General features: G+C 37.7%; 1 protein-coding gene across 13 annotated transcripts in view; it reads left to right on the top strand.

The window, feature by feature from the left end:
• The first annotated feature begins 241 nt into the window (after positions 1-241).
• Positions 242-25,383, top strand: part of FUBP1 (far upstream element binding protein 1) — a 35,738-nt gene continuing 10,596 nt past the window's right edge. The window contains exons 1-23 of one of the 13 annotated variants that reach the window (XR_008451080.1): positions 243-471; positions 2,196-2,286; positions 3,252-3,314; positions 4,155-4,193; positions 4,536-4,575; positions 5,400-5,449; positions 5,542-5,613; positions 5,899-5,956; positions 7,330-7,492; positions 7,571-7,669; positions 7,753-7,854; positions 8,478-8,580; positions 8,665-8,765; positions 9,223-9,364; positions 10,044-10,204; positions 11,000-11,154; positions 11,242-11,321; positions 14,191-14,319; positions 14,973-15,047; positions 19,658-19,803; positions 21,351-21,448; positions 22,327-22,374; positions 23,292-24,825. Coding sequence is in view for 9 of the 13 variants with exons in the window: in XM_054073529.1 (XP_053929504.1) it covers positions 358-471; positions 2,196-2,286; positions 3,252-3,314; positions 4,155-4,193; positions 4,536-4,575; positions 5,400-5,449; positions 5,542-5,613; positions 5,899-5,956; positions 7,330-7,492; positions 7,571-7,669; positions 7,753-7,854; positions 8,478-8,580; positions 8,665-8,765; positions 9,223-9,364; positions 10,044-10,204; positions 11,000-11,154; positions 11,242-11,321; positions 14,191-14,319; positions 14,973-15,047; positions 19,658-19,803; positions 22,327-22,374; positions 23,292-23,297 (2,037 nt within the window). In the remaining 4 variants the exon portion in view is untranslated. Of the gene's footprint in view, positions 472-2,195; positions 2,287-3,251; positions 3,315-4,154; positions 4,194-4,535; positions 4,576-5,399; positions 5,450-5,541; positions 5,614-5,898; positions 5,957-7,329; positions 7,493-7,570; positions 7,670-7,752; positions 7,855-8,477; positions 8,581-8,664; positions 8,766-9,222; positions 9,365-10,043; positions 10,205-10,999; positions 11,155-11,241; positions 11,322-14,190; positions 14,320-14,972; positions 15,048-19,657; positions 19,804-20,177; positions 24,835-25,383 lie in introns of those variants that run through there. The other 12 variants (XR_008451078.1, XR_008451079.1, XR_008451081.1 and 9 more) reach the window with 12 other exon arrangements.

Below are 25,383 nucleotides of genomic sequence, written 5' to 3'. Positions count from 1 at the left end.
CGCGCCCTTTCTCTATGGAAACACACCAGCTAGCCACGCCCCCTTCCGGAGACCACGCCCCCCGGCGAAGGGGAGGGGCGGGGTGCGGGGGGAGAGGAGCGTCGCCCGCCGAAACGCCGCGAGGTTTCTCCGCCGTTCTCCAGGCTTCTGCGGGCGCGCTGTCGAAATCTCGCCCCCCCCCCTCCCACCTCCGCCCTCCCGCCAGCTCCCGTCTCCGAAATCTCGCGAGAATGGCGGCGCGCGCGCTCTCCCCCCTAGCACGATGCCGCGCAGGAATGTGAAAGGCGCCCGCCCGCCGCCATTTTCTTTCTTTCTTGGCAGGCAGCGAGCGGGGCAGGAAGCGGCGGCTGAGTGAGCATGGCGGATTATTCCACCGTGCCTCCTCCTGCTTCGGGAGCGCCCGGGGGAGGTGGCGGCGGAGGTGGAGGAGTTAACGATGCCTTTAAAGACGCGCTGCAGAGGGCTCGGCAGGTGCGTGGGGACGCGGCTACGCCGAATCAATGGGAGCCCCGCGGGCCGGGCCGCGGCTCCTCACGGCTGGGCGGGCTGAGCCCTGGCGGCTCTCGGGGTGCGCTGGGAGCTCTCTTGGGGGACGGGAGGGTTTGTCCCGTCCCTTTTTCAAGTGCTGAGGGTATTTCCAGCCCGTTGATCCCTGTGCTTCTAGCGAGGTGGCCGAATGGGCCAGCGGCGCCTGGGCCTTATGTGAGGACCAGCGTGGCCAGCAGGGGAGGGATCCTTCATTTGGGCTCCATGATCCCAAAGGTCTTTTCCAGCTTAGAGATTCCCTGTTCTCTTTTGGGCCTGTCGCTACAAGAAGAATATTGAGCTGGAGTGCGTGCAAAGCTGGGAAGGACCTGGAGAACAAATGCGTGAGAAGTAGCTCAGGGAACTGGGGTTGTTTAGCCTGGAGAAAGGCTGAGGGAAGACCTTATCGCTCTCTACAACCACCTGAAAGAAGGTTGTGGTGAGGTGGGTTGCTGGTCTCCCAAATAACAAGTGATAGGGATACAATACGTGGAGTATTTCGAAGTGGAATATTGTACTAGTTGAGCGTGATTGATGGAGAGTATTCCCGCATGTGCCCAGGCCTGATAAATCATAGAATTTTGGGTTCAAAGGGACCTCGAAGATCATCCACTTCCAACTCCCTGCGATGGGCAGGGACACATCACACTGAATCAGGGTGCCCAAGGCCCCATCCAACTTGGCCTTGTTTGCTTTCTACAGCTCCAGAATTAGAGGCTTTTATTTGCCGGCATTCTCGGTTTCAATGGGACGAAAGGAATTGGCTTCTGGTTGCGCCAGGGGAGGTTTAGATTGTATATCGGGATAAATCTCTGAGAGAGTCGTGAAGGATTTATACGGGCTGCCCAGAGCAGTGGCGGAGTCCCTGTCCCTTGAGGCATTTAAAGGATGAGTGGATGAGGCGCTCGGGGATATGATTTAGTGGTGGACAGGCGTGGTTGGACTCGATCCGAAAGATCTTTTCCACCCAAAGGATTCTATGATTGCCCGCAGCCACCCGCGCGGTGCGGGGGGAACCGAGTCCGGGCGGCGTTCCCGGAGCCGGGCGGCTGCGCAGCCCGCATTGTGTTGCCCGAGGCGCCCTGAACGAACCTGCTCAGACCGGTTGGGAGCGCTGGGCCCTTCGGGAGTTCTTTATTCCCAAGTTTTATTTGTAGCTTTTTCACCACGGGCCGTGCTTTCATTGTTTCTCTGGTGAAATTGTCGCCTCGTCTGGTAAGAACCGGCCGTGGGTTTGGAAGTGTTGGAAGAGACGGTGTGATAAGGTTCGACACGGGTTTAGCGGCCAGGTCGTCTGTCAGATACTTCAGTGTTTTCCTGAGGAATTGGGTAGAAATGGAAAAAAACCTTTTAGGAAGAAGTTTCTCGTGCTTGAAGGGCAAGGGAGTATTTTGAGGGTTTTTGTATGTATGACTGTATTTATTTCCAAGCGATGAAGAAAATACAGGAAGCTTTTGCTGTTGCGGGATGAGCAAAAATTTCCATAAAGATGTTAAAAAAGTAAATTTCTGTGAGTGGAGCTGTTGCTACTACTGTTTACATGCTTGTGATCACTCCTATGCGTTTTCTAGATCGCTTAAAATCGTTCAGAAGACTTCTAATAAATGAAGACTGACACAATTTATTATGTTTTGATTATGTTTTGCTAACGATATCTGCCTTTCGCTTAGATTGCAGCAAAAATTGGAGGAGATGCTGGCACGTCGATGAATTCAAACGACTACGGTTACGGAGGACAAAAAAGGCCTCTTGAGGATGGAGGTATGCACTTATTACTGCTGCATTTATTTTTGTCGAGTATGGCCACGGTGCCAGAAAGATCGCAGGTGGTTTTTTTTTTTGGTGTGGTTCTTTTTTCATAGCACAGCATAAAAACATTTTGTTCCCTCTATAGATCATGACATGCTTTTTCATTTTCAGTTTAATGGGGAAATTTATTTTAAACTATTGCACTGAAACCTGAAGCGAATGTAAGGCTGTTCTAAAATACTTTAGATGTGGTTTAAGTGCTGTGAAGAGGAAAGTGTATGGTGGGGAGGGGGGCAGGTAAATTCATGGTTGAGAAACGCTTGCACAGGTATGTCATTTAAATCTTCTATTGTGTAGTGCTAATTATATATTGTGAATTACAATTAGAGTAGGAAGTGCTCCTTAAATTTGATTGTTCCGTGTACTTCATTACTGCACAGTTTCAAATAAAAGTATTAATGCATTTCATTGTAAAAGCATAGGACTTTAAAAAAAGACAGGAAAGTAAATTTTCTACCTTGTGCACACTTTTGCTTGGTCTACTATTTAAGCCTATAGCACGTGTGAACCCTGATAAGATCAAACTTGTTGCAGCTTTTTGAATTTGCCTTATACTGCAGTAACATTTTTCCCTGAAATGTGTGTGTGCCTCCTTCTGTCTCTTACTAAGCAGCCAGTTTGAATGTGACAGGGTTTGATATGTTTAATATACACACAGAATCCTGTCTAAATTATGGAAAGGAATCTCTGCGCTTGTTGAAATGTTCTCACAGGTCTCACAAAAGAGCAATGCCCTTTTTCCTTTAAATGGATTGAAACTCAGTCTACAGAATGTAACTAAGGCTTCATATCAGGAGTTCTTGTGTCCTGTAATAAAGGGGTTTTTTTCTATTAACGGTGAGGTTTTTAATATACAAAAATGAGCTAATGATGCTTCAGATGATATATGTAATGTATTCTTTTTATTTTATGTGTAGATGGCTCTTGGACAAGTCCGAGCAGTACAACACACTGGGAGGGAATGCCCTCTCCTTTTAAAGGCAGGAATTTTTATTTATTACCTGTGTTTAGTATGTAAACATGACATGAACTAGTGGATCTTTCTGGATTGACACAAATATTTCTTGGAATATGTGTCTGAGTTTTTGCTGCACATAAATTATGGTGGTTCATGTAACCTTTATTTTGGGGTGGGAATGAAGCATCTGAAGTCTTATCTTTTCAGGTCTAGGTTAATTGTGCCTTTTATTCCTTTACTGTACAGAAAGGATTTGGATGGTAGTGATGTAGTTGCTTTGAATCTGCTTTTTTTTTGAAGTTTTATGCTATGAAATGCTTGATATTTGGATAAGAATTTCAGATTGACATTCAGGTTGAGGTTGTATTGCCATGCGATACTGTTGTATTTTCAGATGCTTGATCTAGATTTGTGGTCATTGTCAGAATTTTTTTTTCTTTAAATCATTGTTGATTTTTTTATGGATTTGATTTTTCTTTTTTTTTTTTGACTATAGAAGCATCATTAGCTTGAGCAACCAACTGAGCTAAACTTTGTTCCTTGTCTTAGTTAAGTTTCAGTGACTGGGTATCTGAATAAACCACAGTGTGTTCTGAAAACTGCCTTTTGTTAAACTACTGAATAGATACTATGGAAAAACTTAACATCTTTTCAGCTATACTAACCAAGTGCTGAGTGTTCGTGAGAGTCTTTCTTTTATTCAGATGATCAACTCCCTGATATTGAAGGAAATAAAGAAAGAAAATGAAAAAAAAAAGAAAGGGGGACTAAAATACACTGGAAAGTTACAATTCACACTAAAAGGTGTAAACGTTTCTTGAATTTCTTGGCCAAAAAAATTTTAAAAATCTTAATTTTGCAGATCAACCAGATGCTAAGAAAGTTGCTCCTCAGAATGACTGTAAGTAATTTTTATTTTGTTGTCAAAAAAACCTATAAACAACTGTAACGTTGTCAGAACAGGAATTTGAAACAGTATTTGGGTAGGTGGTACTTGGATCAGTAGAATCAAAGGGATGGTTGAGGATTTATGTCTTGAAGCAGTGCAGTCTGTTTTGTAAAACTGACAGTGTTGGTAGCAGCAGCACAGAATCTCTAGCTTTTTTGTAAACCTCTTGATAACGCCTTTTAAAAAGTCAACTTGGACAACAGTTGATACAGTCAAGTTTTATTATCCAAGGAGAAGCTTAGCTGTAAATCATACTACTTGTATGAGTTTAATTTTAACAATATTTGTTTATAGCTTTTGGAAATCAGCTACCACCGATGCATCAACAACAAAGGTAAGAGTTACACTACATCTTATGTAGCATTTTCCTTTTTACTGAAACAAAGCAGTTTTGAGATTTTTTTTTTTTCTGAAAAAGTGGTATCAGTGCATAAAACAACTACTATGTGTTTGTGTAAGCTGTTCAAATTTAGTTTTAGCAAGTCCTAAGCGGTACACTTCAAATGCGTTGTTGTCTCTTTCTCTCCATTTGCAGTCTAGGTTATGCATCAGGCCTAGTAAAAGGAAAATGTGTTGCTTATTTTTACTACTTAGTCATAGGTAGCATAACCAAAGTTGGAAGCACACCTGAAAGGGAGAGGGTTTGACTCTACCTTGTAAACAAAAAGCAAAATTAATGGATTAAAAAAAAAAAGAAATTAAAAAAATCAGATATAACACAGTGTATTGTTCCGTCAGCTGCATTTGCTACAACTTAGTCATTTTCTCCACTCACTTGTTCCCTAAACCATGTGGTTTTGGCACATGAGATGCTGAAACTTCGGTATTTTCAGCATATTTTGGTGGACACACAGTTGGAACTTTAAATACTACACTGGCCTTTTCTGTACCACATGTCTGTTAATAGTAAAAGAGAATGAAGGAAGACTTCGATAATTTCATGTTATACTTGAACTATTTGTAGTTACTTGTATAGTGTTCCGTTACTTAGTACTGTAGTCACATAATGACTTTTGCAGTTAATGGGAGGCAACTAAGCCAGGGCAATAGCAGAGGCGTCAGCTTTCTTTAGTTTAATGGGAGGACGTGCATAAATTTTGATGCTGGTTTGGTCTCCGAATGGTCAGTGTCTTTTGTTTGATTTAACATTCTCTCTAGGTCTGTGATGACAGAGGAGTACAAAGTTCCGGACGGGATGGTTGGATTCAGTAAGTAGTGTGGATATGGTGTTGCAGTATAGTAAGGGATGTTAGCAGATGCTGTTAATACAAATAATCTTTGTGTATTTTCTTTCTCCAAGTAATTGGCAGAGGTGGAGAGCAGATCTCGCGCATTCAGCAAGAGTCTGGCTGTAAAATACAGATTGCACCTGGTAACTATTTGTGGAGTTTTTTATTTGTTTCCTTATTGGGGGGCGGGGCGTGGTAGAAGGTTCAGAAGATTGATTGTTTCTTCTAATTGCCTGAACTTTCATTTAAGGTATATTTTAATGTTTTGTGCTAATTGCAGTTATCACTGTCTAAAGAAATGCAAAATCATGTTGTACACTGGTTATTCTACTGCAGTGAATTTCCAGTAGTTTCTATATGATGTTTAATTTTATAATCTCTTTTTGACTTAATACTGCAGCTAAATTGGTTTTATTTTATGACCTTAGATAGTGGAGGCCTGCCTGAAAGATCATGTATGCTAACTGGAACACCAGAGTCTGTTCAGTAAGTAAACCAAAATCCATGTGTTCATATCTGTGCATTATACTTCATTTTTTAGATCTAAATATAATATCAGGTAGTATGTTTGTGATATGTTTTTCCTCTGTTGACGAGGCAGTCTCACAATTAACTATATACATACGAAAAAAGGCCCAGAACCTGCAGTTAGATTCCTCATAAGACTTGGAATTTTAAGACAGATCTCAGCAGATAATACTTACCTAATGATGCACTGATTTTACCTTGAGAAGGAAATGTGTATTAAAAAGAAACTCTTTTTTAACCACAATTGGAAGATCACAGGGAAAATGTGGAAAATCAGTAATATGTGAGAGTAGCAATTACTCAAAACCGGAGATTATATAACCGCTTAAAGATGGACTTACCTGGCTTTGCTAGGAAAGCTCTTTGGTGTAGTGGTATACTTGGTATTGCCTCATTCACATTAGCTGCTCCTGCTTCATGTTTGCAGGTAAGGCCCGCAGCTACATATTTTCCTTTGGGAAAGTAGCACGGCATTGTCTTATATTGCAGCCAATCAAGCTGCTGTTCATGAAGTCATTGCTTTATGGGAAATCTTTTCTAGTTATAGTTTATTCTGCTCATGTATTAGAGGGAAGCGTTTTTAAACAGTGTTAGCACTGTGATCATGATTTTATTCTGATGGCAATTGACTTAGTGTGGTGAATAGATGGTCAGTTTTGTCCACTATTCTCGTAACAGCTACAAGTACAGATGTCCTTACTTCGCATGCTGAATCAAGCAGTAGATATCACAGTGCTTGGTGGTAAAGCTAGGTTTATTTTTCAGTCTGTGTTATTATGCGTTTTTATAAAACTTAACATAAATTAGATCTGCCTTAAAAATGGCTGATAGTAGATTAACGAGAAATTACTGTCAAATGAGAGGTTACCCAAATTACTACTGAAATTAAGCAAAACCAGAAAAAGCTTTGTCTAATAATTTTTTTTAAATGTACTAAAAAAGGTAAATTGTAATCATTTCCGATCTTCTAATTAACATGGATTTGTGTCCTTTTTAATATTCTAAAGGACAAACTTTCCATCTTTTGTTCTGATATGGTTTGATTGATGTAATTATATGCCGGGGCGATAGTCATGTTTGGGGACATAACTTTTACTTATGCACATAAGAGAAAGGACTACCTTTTGTGTTCTGATGTTGGGGGTGGCCTTAGGTCTACCACGTTATCTTGAAATAAGTTTTTTAGGTTACTGTTACAGATTTACTGAGTTTGTTTCACATGTTTAATATTGTATTTCTTCTGCATAAACTTTTCAAAGGGGGGCGCAGGGGGAAATTGCAAACAGAATAGGTGTAGGTGTGTATTTATGAATGCATCTATTCCTTCACAGATCAGCAAAAAGATTACTTGATCAGATAGTTGAAAAGGGAAGACCTGCACCTGGCTTTCATCATGGTGATGGACCTGGAAATGCAGTCCAAGAAATTATGATTCCAGCAAGTAAAGCAGGATTAGTTATTGGAAAAGGTGGAGAGACAATTAAACAATTACAGGTATATATGTTTGTTCTTTTAAATGAGTGATACCGAATCTGGAGTTGAGTGGGTATTGACCTCCCTTTTGTCAAATAGGAGCGGGCAGGTGTCAAAATGGTCATGATTCAAGATGGTCCACAGAACACTGGTGCAGACAAGCCCCTTAGGATAACTGGAGACCCTTATAAAGTTCAAGTAAGGAGTCCTTCAGGATTCTAAGCACTTTAAAATCTGTTCTGATCACACAGTACCTAACAGAACTTTCATTCTTCTTCTAGCAAGCCAAGGAAATGGTGCTGGAGTTAATTCGTGATCAAGGTGGCTTTAGAGAGGTGCGCAACGAATATGGGTCAAGAATAGGAGGAAATGAAGGGATAGACGTAAGCATGGTTGAAAAACTTGTTCACTATATTTTGAGATGTTAATATTATAATGTTAAGCTGGGTAATATCACTGAAAGTTCTTAACCAGGTTCCAAAAGTGGTTGTGGTGTAAGTATTGCTTGACTCTTGCTGCAGTGATGACTTTAAGTGGTGTGCAGCCTTCACATTGCCGGCAGTTCTGAACTGTTTCAGCTAGCTGGAGTTTTTTATTAAATAATCAAATATGGTTAAGATATGATGCCATTATGGGAATTTGGGTTTGGCCTTTACAGAAGAATGTTTACGTATTATGCAAGTCATGAGCTCATAACTGCTCATCAGAGGTGAGGCTCATCTGCTAGAATCTGCATTTTAGGCCCATTACAACCTCTGTTCTTTGCTTGTGAGAAAAATAGTATCTGCTGAAATTGCTGCCACCAAAAGAACCTGTAGTGCATAGAATCTCCTGGTGCTTTCATCCAGTATATGCTAGACTTGTGACTTGATATAAAAAATTTCAGAAGTCCTAAGTGGCGTAAGGCTGGCCCTGGTTTAATTTTCTGATATGTGACCCTTTAATTGTGTGAATTTGGTAAAATTTTTGCATTATTGACATCTTGAATTTTTTTTTCTCTTCTAAGGTTCCAATACCGCGATTTGCCGTAGGTATTGTAATTGGAAGAAATGGAGAGATGATAAAAAAGATACAGAATGATGCCGGTGTTAGGATCCAATTTAAGCCAGGTTGGTAATATGTCCATAAGTTTCTGTAAAGAGAGTGTGAATTTGCTGCATTACATATACTGGAGTAGTTCATTTTTATTCCAGATGATGGAACAACTCCTGATAGAATAGCCCAAATCACAGGGCCTCCTGACAGATGTCAGCACGCTGCAGAAATTATTACAGATCTCCTTCGAAGTGTTCAGGTTGGATCCTATGTTGTTTACCATTTAAAATCTCCTGTCGGGCCTTTGTAAAGAATTAGAAGTTTTAAAAAGTAGCGTGTAAGTGACAAAAATAATTTAAGGGTGCCATGTGGTATGGACTATGGATGTTTGCTTTTACAGTTATGGTTTTGCAAGTAATGGATGTTTAAATGCTTAATGTGAGAGGAGAGCACCACTGCTGCATTTACAGAAGGCAAATTGTATCTTTGTACACATCAAACTTTCTGCTTTCTTCTGTATCCTTTTCTTCATCATTCATACGCAGAATTGTACAGAACATCTTTTAAAATGTAGTTTAGGTCTTCTGGAAAAGATACTACTTTAACTATCAAAACTACCCAAGTGGTAAATCAGCTTTTTTCTTAAGCAAATTATTTGATGTAACCAGTTGGCATAATTTGTTTGCGTGTGCTCATTTGATGCTTTTTCTTTTTAGGCTGGTAACCCTGGAGGACCAGGACCTGGTGGTCGAGGAAGGGGTAGAGGCCAAGGCAACTGGAACATGGGGCCTCCTGGTGGATTACAGGAGTTCAATTTTATTGTTCCCACTGGCAAAACTGGATTAATCATTGGCAAAGGCAATATATCTTATCTATATGTGTATCTATATGTACTTAAACTCTCAGCTTTTCTGCTTGTACAAATAGCCATACTTGGGAGATGTCACAAGAGGAGCCTTTGTAAATAGTTTCTTGTAGGGTGGAGGAACATAATACTGCTAAATCAAACCACACCTAATATTCTTTAAGGTTTTCCTCACCAAAACACATACCCCAGTAGTTTAAAGTCAAGAAACAACCAGTTTATCTAACCAGTTTGTTTTAAAGCAGTAAGCACTGAGTTATATTGACTGATTTTCAATGGTATATCTTGTAATTAACTTGTGTTGACACTGCTTCGTTGGCCTAGTGTTCTTGTATTTACTTAAGTTTGTATTTACTGAGAACGGGTTCACGTCTGATCTTATATCTTTACATGAATGGAAAAATAGGTGGTAGAAATTCCTTGCTGCTCTTTCTGAGTAACAATATTGTATTCTTTAAAAAACAACTTATTTTTACAAGTTTGTTGTAATCAGAACTCTGTGCTACACCAAGAGGCTTTTAAAATTGTTCTAAGAATGTTCTTGTATGGATCATAAAAGTAGATGCCTTTTCACTTCTCTATCTTTAATTGTCTTGCAGTTGATTTTCTCTGATTTGAGTCTTAGTATTTTCACTTCGGTGCACATCATAAAAACTGTGTGTTGCGTTGTAGGTGGTGAAACAATTAAAAGCATAAGCCAGCAGTCTGGTGCTAGAATAGAACTTCAAAGAAATCCTCCACCTAATGCAGATCCGAACATGAAGATGTTTACTATTCGTGGAACACCCCAGCAAATAGATTATGCACGACAACTTATAGAAGAAAAGATTGGAGTAAGTGTATGACTATTTTGATTTACTATTTTATATAAGCAGAATAGGAAATTAGTCTCCTTTGTGAATGTTTTTCTTCCATTTCCCTTACAAATTACTTAATCAGAAAATAAATGACACTTGATGCACAAAAAGAAGCAAAAACTTAAAACGGAAACAGTTGCTTTCTTCAGTGTAACATAGTGTATTTCTTAATGATGTGTTCTTGAAGATGCCCACTTTGTGCACAGTGAAAAATCTGACGACTTCGAACACATCCTTGATATTTTTAAAGCTGCTAAGCTGTGTTTATTTTTTCAGTCTCAGTATGTTCAGGTAGAGTTTTAGTCTGAGTTCACAGTCTTCATTTTCACGGCACTTTTGTTTGCATGTGTATGAATGTGATCAAATTTACTGCCTGTATTTTTATGTGATCTTACGGATTTAATTAGGAAGATTAGCCAGATTTACATGTATCAGTTTATATTAAAGTACTGGTAGTCTGTTTTGGTTTCTGGGTTTTTTTGGTACAATTTGTGGGAAAATCCATGTTTGTTTGTAAAATTCTTCATTTCCTCAAGGAAGAGCTGAAATAAATGCAGTTTTTTGTTTGCGATTTCTGCCATGGCTGCTTTCAACCTTCTTCCTTAATTAGGCATAACCCTGATTTTAAAAAAAGGCGTTTTCTCCAGGGAAATGTCTTTAACAATCAAACCTTTTAGATTCTGTTCTTGGTGTTCAGATTTGTGCTTCTAAATTGCTGAAAAATTGGGAACATCAAGGTTGATTTTCATCTGTGTGTTACTTTTGTTACAGGGTCCAGTAAATCCATTGGGCCCACCTGTTCCCCATGGACCTCATGGTGTTGTTCCTGGCCCACATGGACCTCCTGGGCCACCAGGTCCTGGTGCTCCCATGGGACCATATAACCCAGCTCCTTATAATCCAGGGCCTCCTGGCCCTGCACCTCAGTAAGTACAGTTTCAGCTAGCTTCTTTTTTTATAGGGTGTCCTTGGGACTGGCTTTCACTATATGTGTATGACTTGATCTTTTATAGTGGTCCTCCAGCTCCGTATGCTCCACAAGGATGGGGAAATGCTTATCCACACTGGCAGCCACCAAATCCACCAGATCCAGGTAAGAAATGTCACAGTTGTGCAGTAGTGCGGATATACCTCAGTACATCCATTTTGTCCTTACGAGTATACGCATTTCACAGTTTGTTTGTGTTGCACTGGAATATCTCAAAGCTCCTATTCAGTCTTTCTTTACTGATTGTCAGTTCGTGTATGTCTTCTGCTTCCTACATGTTTGTTGTAAGATGTTGGAATTCAATTATTACAGTTGGAATAGGCTTCCTTACTAAACATTACTGATATTGCATTCCAATATTATGCTTTTGTTGCAAGACTTTTGGTTAACTGATTTTGTGCAAATCAGTTTGTTTTTCTTACAATGGGTGTTTTTACATGGAGTTCTTTGAGGATGTGTTTTTCTTTCTCTGCTAGCCAATGATTCTGTATTTGATTTTAAACGGCACTTCTCATCACACTGACCCTGACTTTGCACATTTAATGCTATATTATACGTTTCTAGCTTTTGTTGACCTAGATGAGGGTTGCTTCTCGGAGTCCAGTACAAATGTATTTTGTTAGTCCTTTTTGAGGGATAAAACTTCTTTTGGACTGCTGTTAATACAGTTAAACTAGTTAGGATTGTGTATTTTGAGCTTCTGCTTATAACAATTCTGTATTTTCTTCTGAAACCCATCTTTGTAGAATCTGTTTCTTCCATTTCTGGTTTATCTTTGTCAAGACCGGGAGTTTTTACTTAATTACAACTTCCCGAAGTTTTAGTATCCTGCTTTTCTTTAAGTTACATCCTTTGGTTGGACTAGAGCATATGGGGAAACCGAACTGCAATCACAGAAGGCATGGTAAGGCTAGATACTTAAGTCACGTATACCTCATTTGTTTGAGGTAGGCTTCGTCAGAACTTCAGCCAAAATATCTGAGTTTTACTTTTTGTTCTAAATGGAATAAATATCTTCTGATAGCCACTGTTCCTGACAGAAGTTCCTTTACTGAAAAAGGGGAGGGCTTTGAAGGATGTTGCAATCTACAGAGAGTTCTGTTCATGTTCAAGTCTTTTATAAAGCCTTTCTTGGCAAAGAACCATCTCTGGTTTCAGGTTCCAGAATTAATAAAAGGTAGCTCTGCATGCATTCAGTTTAGTATTTTAAAATGCCTGTTATTTAAAAGTAGAATGATTCAAAGTGACTTGAAGTCTCAGCATACCAAAAGTGTCATTTATTCCAGAATCACTGCCAAAATGTTACAGCCTTTTGCATACCACCTTTTCGTTTTTTATAAAGTAATTTATCTACGTAAAGATCTGTAATAAAAATGGCAAATACTCAACTTGATGTCATCCTGATGATGATTTTTATAACCATTTTTTGATAAATACTTCTCTTAATAAACGAAGTTTTCCTGTGTGTGGTTGAAGTTGGTGTTTCTTTCGTCTAGCATTTATTTGGATGAGTTTTGTACAGTTTTCTACTTAGTTTCTCATTTCAGTGTAACAAATGGGTTATTTTAGTATTTTTTTCAGAGGTGCTTTCTCCAGAACCATGCTTGCCTCTTGTCACCTGAAAGTGGAGCTAGTTACTGCAGTCAGATATCTTTGGAAATTTAATGAATCCCGCTCTGTGTTCTTCAATTCTAGAGAAGTAGCTACTAAGGGGATGGAGGGGGGGACCGAGCAATGGCTTATTTGCTATTTGCAGGTAACCTTAGAATATAGTACGTTAGTTTAAATCAGTATTGTTGATGGAAGTGGTGTAACTTAAAAAGGAAGCAGCGTGTTGACCTTGTTTTCTGTATGCTCATTCTACTGTGTGCATTTTAAGTGGTTACATCTGACTTTAATGCTAAATGAAGTACTGCAAGAAACTTGTGTTGTGGATTTCTTGTCCCTGAATACCCTTTTTCAGGGGATTTCTTTCTCTTCCGGTAGTCTCACTGCCTTACCTATTTTGTGTTTGGGGCAAGTATACTTCAGTTCTCATTTAAAATATCTAAAGTATCAGTTGTGTTTATGTTCTTCTGTGCAGTTCTCTCCTCGGTTGGCTGAATTTATTTGCAGGTATTTTTATCCTTTAAGGATGCAAATGATATTAAGGGATGTTGGTTGTTACAGAACTTTATGTTCTCTAATAGTAGATTTGCAGGTTTTGTGGAATGATGTTCTCTAATAATGCAATTAGTCTTAGTCAGCAAGAATAAGCTATTCCTACTAAAGGATGTATGTAAAAAACTGAGAAATAAGGCTGTAGGAAGCATCAGCCTGCCTAGATGTAGTTAAAAATAAGGGAAGCATGGAGATAGCTGCAGAAGATGCAAATGTTGCTATTATTATACTAAAAAGCTGTAAGTAAACAGTGATGCTTTATAGCCATGTATGGGATTCAGGTTCTTAAAATACCATGTGTTTCTGTATTTTTCTGTTACTTAAAGTTTTAACTGACAAGCATTGCGAATGCATAGTAAGATTTGTATTTTTCTGTTTCAGAAATATGTTTTTGGCGTGCCGCCTCCGCCTGTGCCAGTGTCCTTAGTGTGAGGTTATAACAAAAGTAAAACCACTGAAACTGTTTGGTGCTAGAATGATTCACTGTTGCTACTGCTTAGTAACATGACTGTTCATTTAAACTTGAAAATCTGTTTTATCACATGTAAAAATTAATAAATGGCATTGTAGTAAGGATTCTAGAATGGTTTTATCTCCTCAGTCCTATAAAAGTATAGTTTGTACAGTACCGTTGTCTGAAACCTGGTAGAAAGTTAGTGCAAGAAAGAAAAGATAATTGCAGGATAGGATGTACACAGTTGTTTGGTTTGCATAGTTTTTCCTTGGAGGAAAATGAGCGCTTAGGACAGGATTAATTTAGGACTGCATTCTGTTCGTATTGCTTTTTATAAATGCTTACGGTTTGTTTTCATAGGTAAGCCAGGAACCGATCCCAATTCAGCGGCGTGGGCAGCTTATTATGCTCACTATTATCAGCAGCAAGCACAGCCACCACCTGCAGCCCCTCCTGGTGGACCAGCTACAACCCAAACTAATGGACAAGGTAGTTGTTTAGTAAAATGTCTTAATGCTTCATTGTTGGGCCCTAGGTGCCCCATTTTTTTTTTATTGCTGTATCCATAATATTGGATAAATTTATTGTAAGGTAGCTGGTTTTCTTAAAAACTATTGCTTGCAGTCTTAACGTTCCTTTTTTTCAATTCTAGCAGTTATAAGGGTAATGTAATATATATGAACAACAGAATTTTGCAGCAACTTGGGCAGACTTTAATTAAGGTCTACATAATGTGCAGTCAGTCATAAGTAAAAATGTAAGCAGCCAAATTGTTGGTTGTGATTTGCTTACACAATTGCATCACTTCCAGTGGTTCTGGAACAATTACAGTTGTAGTATTTAGTCATATTAGTATAATTTCTGTGCCTAAGTGAGGCTTACCACTTACAGTTTAGGTACTATTTTGTACTGTGAGTGGTTTGTGTTTCCTGAATCTTACAAACATGCTGAAGGCTTCTTTGTGGTGTCTTTTACTAATAGTTTCTATTTGTAGTAGCTGGTACCACGTAGGTTTATAGTGTCAGATTTGAGTAATCTTATTTGGGATTGTTACTAAAAAATTCATTTGAGTATTTGTAAATGTTTATGAGTGTGAAACAAACCCCAGGAGTTCTGTTTTGACTATTTTTAATGTAATTCAGGAGATCAGCCAAATCCAGCACCAACAGGGCAAGTTGACTATACCAAGGCCTGGGAGGAGTACTACAAAAAAATGGGTACGTGTGCAAGTTTTTTTTCTGTTGTTGCATATAGTAGAATGTTTAGGAGACTTGTATATCACATTTGATGAGGTTTGAGTGTTTGGTTTTTTTTACAGACACCCCCTCCCCCCAAAAAAAAAAGGCATAATCCTTGTGTCTTCTGAACCACATACTGCTAAAGGCCCTGGACCCTGCAGAAAAACAAGACTTAGAACATTGTGTTGAGTTTGAGGCATTCACTTCTACTCGTGCTAGTAGTCAGCTCTGCAAAAATGCCTCAAGCCCAATGAGATGTCCGTATTTGATTATTGAGAGACATCTTTTAAATACATGAACCCGAGTATTTTGAAGTACATTTTTTATAAGTATAATTTTTGCAGTTCAACTTTAATCTACTTAATGAAGCTGTAGGGGCTTTTTTGTTCTTTAGTTGTTTCCTACTATTCTTAAGGTTACAGATAGTGGTTTTTTTCTCTTGTAACTTGCTGTCTGTGTTTCAGGTTATTTAAGCATCTTAACTACCTTGCATTCATATCGTGCCCTTTTAAAAATAGTACTTGCTTTGCAGCACAAAATATTTTGCTCAAGCTGACTTAACAAGCAAGTACATTTCAGTTTAACTTGATGACTTCATCATTTACTGAATAAGAAAAGTATATGTGGTCGTGATGCATTGGCAGAAAGTGTTGTTATCTTCTGCATCACAGTAGTGTCTTGCAGGTCAGTGTTTTGCCCAGAGAGTCCTCACGTGGCTGTTGTAGTTGATGTACATTTCTGTACTGAGGACTAGTGGGTTATGAATGCCAGTTCTTTCCCTGTTAACCAGACATATAGCAGCATTTAGTTCAGATTTTTTTTTTTTGTTTTGCTTGGAAAGGTTTGAGGGGTTTTTTTCCCTCTTCCAACTGCACCCTGCTTTCTCACAGAATATTAAAAAGCATTTGAAGTTAAGATTAATAGCATGTTTCATTCCTCTTACTGTCAGGTTGATGTCAAATTATTTTCCAAGATATAACTATTGTTGTTCTTTATTTCGTCACAGTATAAATGACGAAATAAAACAGAAAATACAGAATGATTTATGTCAAGAATTGTGTATCAGATTAAGAAAATTTGAACACAACTCCCAAACACATGATTTTTAAGATGCAATGGGCCTCTCCCATTTTTTTCTGCTCCTGTTTATTTTCACTACTCTCTTCAATTTACTGTCTCTGTTAATTCAGTGCATGTTCTTCAACACAAAGGTGTGGGGATTTTTGACACATAATGTAATTGTTTGGCCATCTTTCTAATTTGTGATCTCTGGAAAGCAGAGTATGGGTTGCACCAGTCTTGCCTTTGCTCTAATTGAATAATGGCTAGTTATAAGATGTTGGGATAGAGTTTCTAGGAGCAAGTCCAAAGAAGAGTGAGAAGCCAAAAAAGATAGACATTGACAGATGTAAAGAAGTTCTCTTAAAATGCAAAATTCAAAAATCCCAAGACAACAATCAAATAAGGAAAAACAGAAGAGCAATTTTGATCTTTCCTTCTTCTAGTTTGAATTGAGTTCTTTGCCTGAAGGAGAACTCTTGATGTCTGGACCTGTATAACTGTGTAACTCATGAGAATTTTTTGTTCCTTCAGCATATTGAAAATCTTTGTATGACAGACAGCTTTTCTCTTGAGATCCACTTAGATGAGGGGAAGAACTGACTAAATCGGGTTGAAGGGCAGAGGGTTCGCCTGGAGTTGATATAGTGCTAAGTGAATGTGGTTTTCCCCACCTCCTTAACAACAGTGTTAAGCAGTAATAGATCTGACAGACAGGAAGACTGTCCCATCAGCAAGTTTTTGTGGGCTCTGGGCTCTCAAATACATCCACTGCTGTTGGTGCTTCCTGCAGTGCTGTAATGCTTCTGTCCCCATTAATTTGTGCTGAAGCATGGATGGAGGAGTTAAAAGTCATTCAGTCTTCGACCCTTTTTTCAAATTTTTCTCAGCACAAATAATCACACACACAAACAGCTGTTTTGAAGAACTGAACTGAAACTTGGGACTTGCTGAGCCCAAGCAAGGTTTTTTTTTTGGCTGCTGAAAAAGCTGCTTTGATCTCTGTGGCAGCTCTGAGCTAAACAGGTTGGATGCAATACTGCAGTTGATGCTTTGGATTTTCTCATACTTCCATAAGTATGCATGATCTGAAAACTAAAGCATACTTGAATATTCCCATCAAAATCATCAATGTTTTCCAGACTGGCTTCCTTCTGGTGTACTATGACCCTGCTCATCAGAGAGAACACTTCCATATTTTTCTCAGGGTACAGAGCAGTGGCTTGCAAATAACCTGTTTTCCTGCTCACAAATGTAATTGCAAAGTGCTTCTCCTTTGTCAGGCTCATGGTTTGGTAGGGACTATTGACTTGAGTAGGAAATTAAGTTTAAAAAAGCCCGAAAAGCTAGTAAAATTACGCACGCTGGTAAGTTATTGCACGTGGAGCTCGTAGGTGACATTCTGTTTGCTTGGACCCTACTTCATAACTTCAAAAAACATGTTCTACATTTCCCTTGAGTTTTACCAGGTAAGAAGACAGTAGTTGAGCTTTTGAGGACATACCTATGCAGGTATCTTTAATTGGAGATGTATTTTTATAGTTCCCTATTGGAGCTGAAATAAAGGTTTGCATAATTGGGCCTTAAAAGTTTCCCAACAAACACAGATCCCTCTAAACCTGAAGCCCTGTTATAGAAAATTATCTATATGTCACCGTAGGAGTTGACAATTTATAATTTAAAGTTGTATTATTATCTTGATTTATAGTTAAGAGATTCCATAGTAAAATATTGGAACTGTTTTCAATGATGCTACAGGAAAGAGGTCAAAGAACAGTTTTCTCTTACAAGAATCACACTTGATGATTTAAATGGGGGAAGAACTTTAGAAACATCTGGCATTTTCTTTCTTGACCTTCCTTAATGGGGAGTTGTTTTGATAAACTACATACAAAGGAAATGCAAGAAACAATCTTGTTTATTAGTGTTCCAGTTAAACCTGGATATTAATGGGCATACACTATAATTCTTCAGAAGTGTAAATTGTAAGTTTTATTAACTTAAAAGTATAAATAGTAAAATATGAATTCAGCTCTTAAGATGCTTAAGTAAGTCCGTAGGAAAGCATTTGGTTTACTGTAGACCCCAAAATGTGATGGACCAGGGGTCCATTTTTAATGTATTTACAGCCTTAGTGGAAAATGATGTAAGTTATCTGCTGTCTGATACCCTAGAAAACAGTTCATTAGAATCTTTGCTCACATTCCCCAGGGAGGTTGCTCAGTGGTCTTGTACCAAAAGAAAAGGTGAGGTGGTTTCAGGTAGGATTGAAAACTTTCACCCCTCGTTATGTGGAAGCTGCCCCTTCTTGATAGCAGAAGAGAAGATGGGGTGCACATGGAATTGTACAGGCTTGCATTTTGCTTGGATTTGTTTGATGTAGTGTTATTAGATGTGGTGTTCTGTCCTTGGGGCTTTTTCTTATAGTATCCTAGAAAAAACTTGGGGTAGGGTGGTTTTTGGTAGTTTCCTAATCCTGACTGTAAAACTTTGATTTTGAAAAGTGACTCTTTAAGAATGTAGATCACAAAAAATGTCATCACAGTAGTAGTAGTTGCTCTGCTGTGGAAGTTGAAGAAACTTCAGATGAAGCGCTCCATATGAAACCCTTCTTTCTGGATGCGTGCAGGTGTGAGCACAGGTGATTGCCTAGTGGATAGAGACTCTTTCTGCAGTAGTAACTATAAAATCACCTTTGAGATAAGAATTTGTGAAGAATGGAGTAATAATAAGTGGAGTGTATTTAGTGCTTCTGAAATAAGGGGAAAAGGAAGGAAGGAAGGAAAGATGTCTTCCTTGGGAAAACATTAAGATTGAGGTCCTTAAAAGTTGGCTGTAATATTTTTTTTGGTAGACTTTAAAAAGTCCCTGTGTATTAGTCTGTTGCCTTTATAGAGTTTTTAAGCTGCAAGTTGATATTGTTGAGGGACTGGTAGTTCTCAGCTGTAAGTCTGGCAGAATGTCTGTGCATGCATACGTGCTGCTGTTTCCAGAGGATCAGAACTTAAGCAAAGCCCGAAAGAAGTTTCAGAACTATCTTCTTTGGTGGAATTAATATTGTTTTTGAAAAATGAAGTCTGCAAGAACTGAGCAGTTGTATTGAGGGAGTCAAAATTTGGGGGGAGGGAATGGATTGGCATTTGGTCCATTAATTACGGAGTCTGTACAATAAGATAAAGTCAGTCTAGGTAGATGAGAAACAGTAATCTCACCTGCTGACCTGTATTTTAATTTAAGTGCTTCCAGTTACCAGGTCAGTTTAAGTCAGCAGCCTTTAAAGGCTTTTTCTCTGGAATGTTATTCAGAAGATAGAAAAACTGTCCTTTACAGTTCCTCAGTTTTGCTTTACATGGGAATTATAACATGAAAATAATAGGATAGTGGTTAGATTAATAAATGCAGCCACAAGAATATTCAAAATCCTTGAAGGAATATTGCAAGAGGCTCATGTGATGTTCGTTAGGCAGGGAGGTTGTGAGATGCTCTCATTTCTTTTACAGCAACAAAGCTATAATTTTAATTACTTGTAGGTCAAGCGGTTCCTGCCCCTGCAGGGGCTCCGCCAGGCGGTCAGCCAGATTACAGTGCAGCATGGGCTGAGTACTACAGGCAACAGGCAGCGTACTATGCCCAGACAAGTCCACAGGGAATGCCACAACATCCTCCAGCACCACAGGTATAACGTTTATGTGGGTTTTGTCTGGCTTCTGTTGCAATGGTTACAGATACTTTTTGCATGTCTCCTGCTTTGTTACCTTTGGAGTATGCTTTTTTTTTTCTAGCGAAATAACTATCGGAATAATTAATAGTTTACTCTTTTTACCTGATAACTCGAATTCTGTATCCATATTGTTTGGTGATTATGTGGTTTTTTTAAAAAAAAAAAAATAGAAAACCTTTCTCCTCCCAGGGTTTTGAAAACCATGCAAGAAGCCATCACCATTTACATTAACCAATTTTTCTTTCTTAAAGGCTTCACTCCTGAGTTAGCTCGATTTAAAGGATTCTCTTTAACTTTTTGTGTATCTCTTATGTATCTCTTCTGCACAGGGCCAATAATAAGAAGTGGACAATACAGTATTTGCTTCATTGTGTGGGGGAAAAAACCTTTGTTAAATGTATGGATGCAGACGCCTTGATGAAGATCTTAATTTTGTTTGGTTAAAAAAAATTAGTGTTTTTGAAAATGTACAAAATATCTATCACTACTGATAGGAGGTAATATTTCTGTGTAGAAATGAAAAATGGTTTGTTTTTAGTATTAGTGTAGATGTACACATTCCAGCAAATGTATTTGCAATTATGTGGTCAATGCTTTGTGATATAAATGTACTTTTTCAATGTATACTTTATCACTTTTAAAATGCCTGTTTTGTGCTTTACAATAAATAATATGAAACCTCCTGTGTCGGTAAGTTGGATATGTGGGTATGTAAAGAATTAGAGGATTGATTTGCAACGCTGAATCAAGGTACCTGTACACAAATAAGACTTTTTTTTTTCCCACCCCCCCCATGAAACCTTGTTGAGTTTAAAAAAATGTTGTTAGCATGTTTTTCCCCTCTTGCAGAATAGTTGTAGATGGAGGATCTCTTACATTCATTGTATTTTGCTGCCTAGCACCAGTAATCTTGATACCTTAATTTTCTTTCTAGTTGATTAAAACTGCATGTGTTTAAGAAGGTGATCTTTTGGCATACTTCCATTGCGTTAACAGTGACATTTCCTTTTATTCATGACCACTGTTTCAGACCTGTGCAGCTGCTATAACAGATAACTTTTGTTCTTAATGGAATACTTTAAAACTGTTCCTGCATAACTACTTTATGGATTTTTCAGACTAGTTATAAAATCTATTTTAAGTGTAATGTGCTTAAGCCTTCAGTTTAAAGTAGTCCTCTTCAAAATTCAGTGTAGGAAAGTCAATGTGGTATGCATAGTAGTTACAAAAATTGCATCTGTCCTTAAAACGCTGTTTTGTTTGTGGTGGGGAGTGGTTGAGAGCTTCCTGCAGAGCAGATAACTTCTGTTTTTGTAAATACTCCAGTATTTGAATCAATCGATTATTTTTTTATATATGCTTGAAACTTCTTATTGCTCTAATGCTCATACTAAAAATCTTGATTCTCTTGAAATCCTGTGTTTGCTCTTTGCATATTTATTGGCTCTTTGCATATATTAGACTACATGCAATACAGTCTGTCTTGCCATTGTCTGTTGAAGTGCAGGTTTGATCCAGCCAGTATAGAACTAGCTCTGTAGGGGTGAGGAGGACTGTGCTGTGTATCATCCTTGATTGTTCCTTCAAGGAGCATTGCACTGTAAGTACATCAGAATGACAAATTGATGAACTGCAACAGTATCTTTTTGTCAATGTTCCACATAATGAAAATGCGATACTTGTGTGACTATTATGTTGGAATACAGTGCTGATAACTTAGGAAAATCATAATTTCTTCTTAATTCAGAAACATAGGTTTGCATATATATATATATATATATACACAAACACATAATATGAGCTTTGTGGGTAAGTATTCCTGAAACATTTAGCTATAGCTAAAGAAAATTGTGTTTGTTTATCTGAGTAATAGCTTTTTTCATTAGTACTCCTGAGACAGCTGTATCATTCAGTATTTTTAAAGTATGCGTATCGTAACATTGAAGTCTTTGGAACCACTTGTTAGACAGACGTTGCTTTTGTCTTCAGATAGTTTGCAGATCTGTAGTGATGTAGGTATGTCTGAAATAATTCTGTAACTGTTACTTGCTTTATCTTTTGGAACACCATATTGTTGCTTTGAGAATAAATTCTTTTAGGGTGGCTGCACAGGGAAGTAAAAGTTATGGCTTGAAAATTGAAGTAGCTTATTCAGGTAATTAGCAATGTATTTACTGTGCTGTAGCAATAGAAGGAATTATTTTTATCCCTTTTAAAAATCAGGAATTATTCTGGTAGCTTAAAAAAGGCTAGGACAGTATTTGCTATTTTTAGTGTAGGGTATGAAGTTTAATAGCTCAGATATTTTGCATGGTATTTTGTAGATAACATTATAGAATGGTGCATTTATTTTGTACTAAACTGAGCAAAATTCACTGGATTCTTTATCATTCACAAAATGGAGGCTGTTGATTTTGATTCATTTAAGGTATAAAATCTTTATTAATTGCAAACAGTGCAATTATTTATACTTCACAGTGCCTTCCCAGACCTTCCACCTTAGGTTCTGCTGCAAAAAAGCAACAGGTAAGCACAACCTAAGGAAGTATATAGATGAATATATTTCAGTACATTAATGTTGTCCCTGTGAGATCTTTGTGGTTGTGTATTGAAAAGCAATCTGCTGCTTCCCCAAATGCATTGTTACTCACAGTTCATTTCAGTGGAAAGTCTTTTAAGTTTTTAAACAACTGTTTCTATTTCTAGGTGAATATGTTTCTTTTTTTCTTTTTTCTTTTTTTTAATAGAAAAGATGAGTAGATTGCAGTAATTAAACTTGATCAGAATAAGTAATTTTTATTATTATTCCTCAAACAGCTGATTGTTGCAATTAAAGAATCAAAGCCTTTAAAATATGCAGGAATTACTTTGGTTAGAAATGTCAACAGCCTTCACAAATGTTTTTTTAATATTAGGGCACTCTTCCCACTCAAACCTGTAAGACCTAAATGCAAAGAATATGACTTTATTGTTGTTATCACTGAACTTGATAACTTGTCTTACAGTTATAGTGTGTTAGCAGAATTTTTAGATATTTAGTTTGCTTATTCATACTTGGCATAGCAGGAAAACTGATTCTGAAGTTTGAGATTAGTATGTTTTAACTGAAAAAGCATGTGCACCAATTAAATGTTAACAGTACAGAGAATAATATTTTATCTCTATAGCAGTCAGTGTATCCTGTTTCTTGATACTTTAACTGAATTGCTGTATATTTTGATAGTTTAAAATGTTTGTATGTCTTATAGATGGTCTGGTTCAGGATTCTGTTTCTGGTTTTTTGTTTGCTTTTTTTTTTTTTTAGCTTGAAGTAAAGCAGCATCTATTTGTTTTTTTTGTTGATTATTCTGTTTCTAAAATGTGCTGCTCCTCTTTCAAAAGTCCTGCTTATTTGTGCATCAAAGAAAAATATTCAAAAATCCTGCCTTCATTTTCACACACAGTGCTGAAGATGCTGCAAGCACCAAATCATAGCTCATAGAATCAGGTCCTGAGATAGTTACTACCAGTAAAGAGGAATCCTTTGAGTGTATGCCATTGGTGAGCCGATGAGCATGGACCGTAGAAGGGCTCCATGTAGAAGGTAAAATTGGCAAAAACATAACAGATTTGAAATGTATCCCATACATGATGGTGTAGGGTATATTTTTTTGTTTGATCACTTTCATTCTTTAAAGTATTATTTGTTTGACCATAAATGTTCCATAATCTGTTAAGTTTTTTAAACTATGATTTAATAATATAAACCATCTATTTTAATTTATATTCTTCTAAACAGCCAAGCTTAGATATATTGAATTTTTGAACTAAATTAATAGTTGTGCTTCAGTTTTTCAAGTCACTTAATATTTCATCTGTAGTTTAATATGCAACTTCACTTTTGACACGAGAAAAGGTTAGGTGTGTACCATTTGGATTTTAATACTGTGAATTTAGTATTGGGGTGAGTCACTTGTTCACTTCCTTTTACATGATACTTTTTTCTTCAACTGTTGTTGGTAAAATATCTTGAATGGTCTTTCAATTGTAAATGTAGCCAGTGGGAGGAAATAGAGAAGAAAAAGCCGGCTTATTGGGATGTTGCTAGTTTATGGATGATATGTTCTGTGTAGCTTTTGAGGTGCATTGACTTCCAGCTTTCTCAGTGCTGTGCTTACAGGCTTTTGCTGTTTTGTGTTAAGCATAACGTTTATTTTTAACTCACGGTTCTTGGGAGAACAGAAAATAGCTCTTTGGAGTTAACCTGCTCCAAAAATATAACTGGACTTCCTTAGAAATTTAAAGAACTTGTCCAAAAGGTGTCTTTAAATGTTTCCCGCTTTTTTCCTCCCCTTAGTCCCACAAATTAAGTAGGATATGAAGAGTATGAAAAGTTTAAAAAGGAAGCGTGATGTGCAAAGTAGAAAAAAGCGCATTTGATCACTTTCTGCAGCCTATACTTTAATAAGACATGAAATAAATTGTCAGGTGGATAATCTTTAGTCTAGCTCGATCATACATCAATTTCAGCTGTCCAAGCAGACAGGATCGCTTGCACAGGCTATCTTGAAGTATTTCATCTTTTTACTAGTGGTGTTTTATTGGATGATAGAAACTGTTTCTTCCTTTTTCTCTTCCAAAGTAGTCTTTAAGTTTTCCATTGCATGCTAAAAGCTTTTTATTTTGCTTTGTTCTGGAAGTGGCGGGAGGAAGGGAGGACTGGGCTTTTCAGAAAGCGTACAGTTGACAGGATTCCCTCTTCCATAGCAACAGCTTATAAAACTCTTATATATGCACCAGTATTTCTCTTGTGTGCATGTGAAATGCCTTTTCGTCCTGAGAAAAGTGTTCTCTGCAGAAACTTCCCGTGTGTAAAAAGAAGATTGGCTTTAAAAGGCAACTGTGATGGGAACAGTGTCTTAGGGAGATGCAGCTTGGACTTGAGGTAAATTGAATGCTTTACAAAAATGTGGTTTTGAGCTTGCATTGACATTGTATGTAATATGGGTACACGTTAACTGTATGATGTTTTTTGTATGGTTTTTCTCAATAAATGTAAACTGATGAATAATAATAGCAATGTTTTTGTCTTTTTTATGGTCCTATCCCTGCCTTCGTTAGTTGTTCATAACGGCTTCAGAGGAAAGATATTGCATCAAATAGTACTTCTTTGAATGAACATCACCCACATGAAATGAAGTAAAATATATTTATATGGCTGTTGGGATAAGTATTCAAAACATGGTGCAGCTTATTACCATTTTTGTCAAGATGTTTCTGAATTGGTAACCATTTCAATGAGGCAAAAGAGTGGCTTTCAACAGGTGACTTCGATTTGCAGTCAGCAGGTGCAGCCACAGGAAAATTCCTATTTTAAATGACTGCGTAAATGTAATGTGCTACAGCTTACCTTGTCTTTCTGTTAAGGCTTATAAATGTTCTTTAATTTAAGAAGTGGCTATTGGTTGTAAAATCGCTCCTACAGAAGCTTAAGCTGAACAAGTCAGATGGTGTTAGCACAAGGACGTTAGTGTGGATATCAAGAGGTCTTGAAGA

The sequence above is a fragment of the Cuculus canorus genome, chromosome 8 (assembly GCF_017976375.1).
Source record: "Cuculus canorus isolate bCucCan1 chromosome 8, bCucCan1.pri, whole genome shotgun sequence".
NCBI lineage: Eukaryota > Metazoa > Chordata > Aves > Cuculiformes > Cuculidae > Cuculus > Cuculus canorus.
Note: the sequence above shows the minus strand (reverse complement) of the source record. Positions and strands in the feature narration are given on the sequence as shown.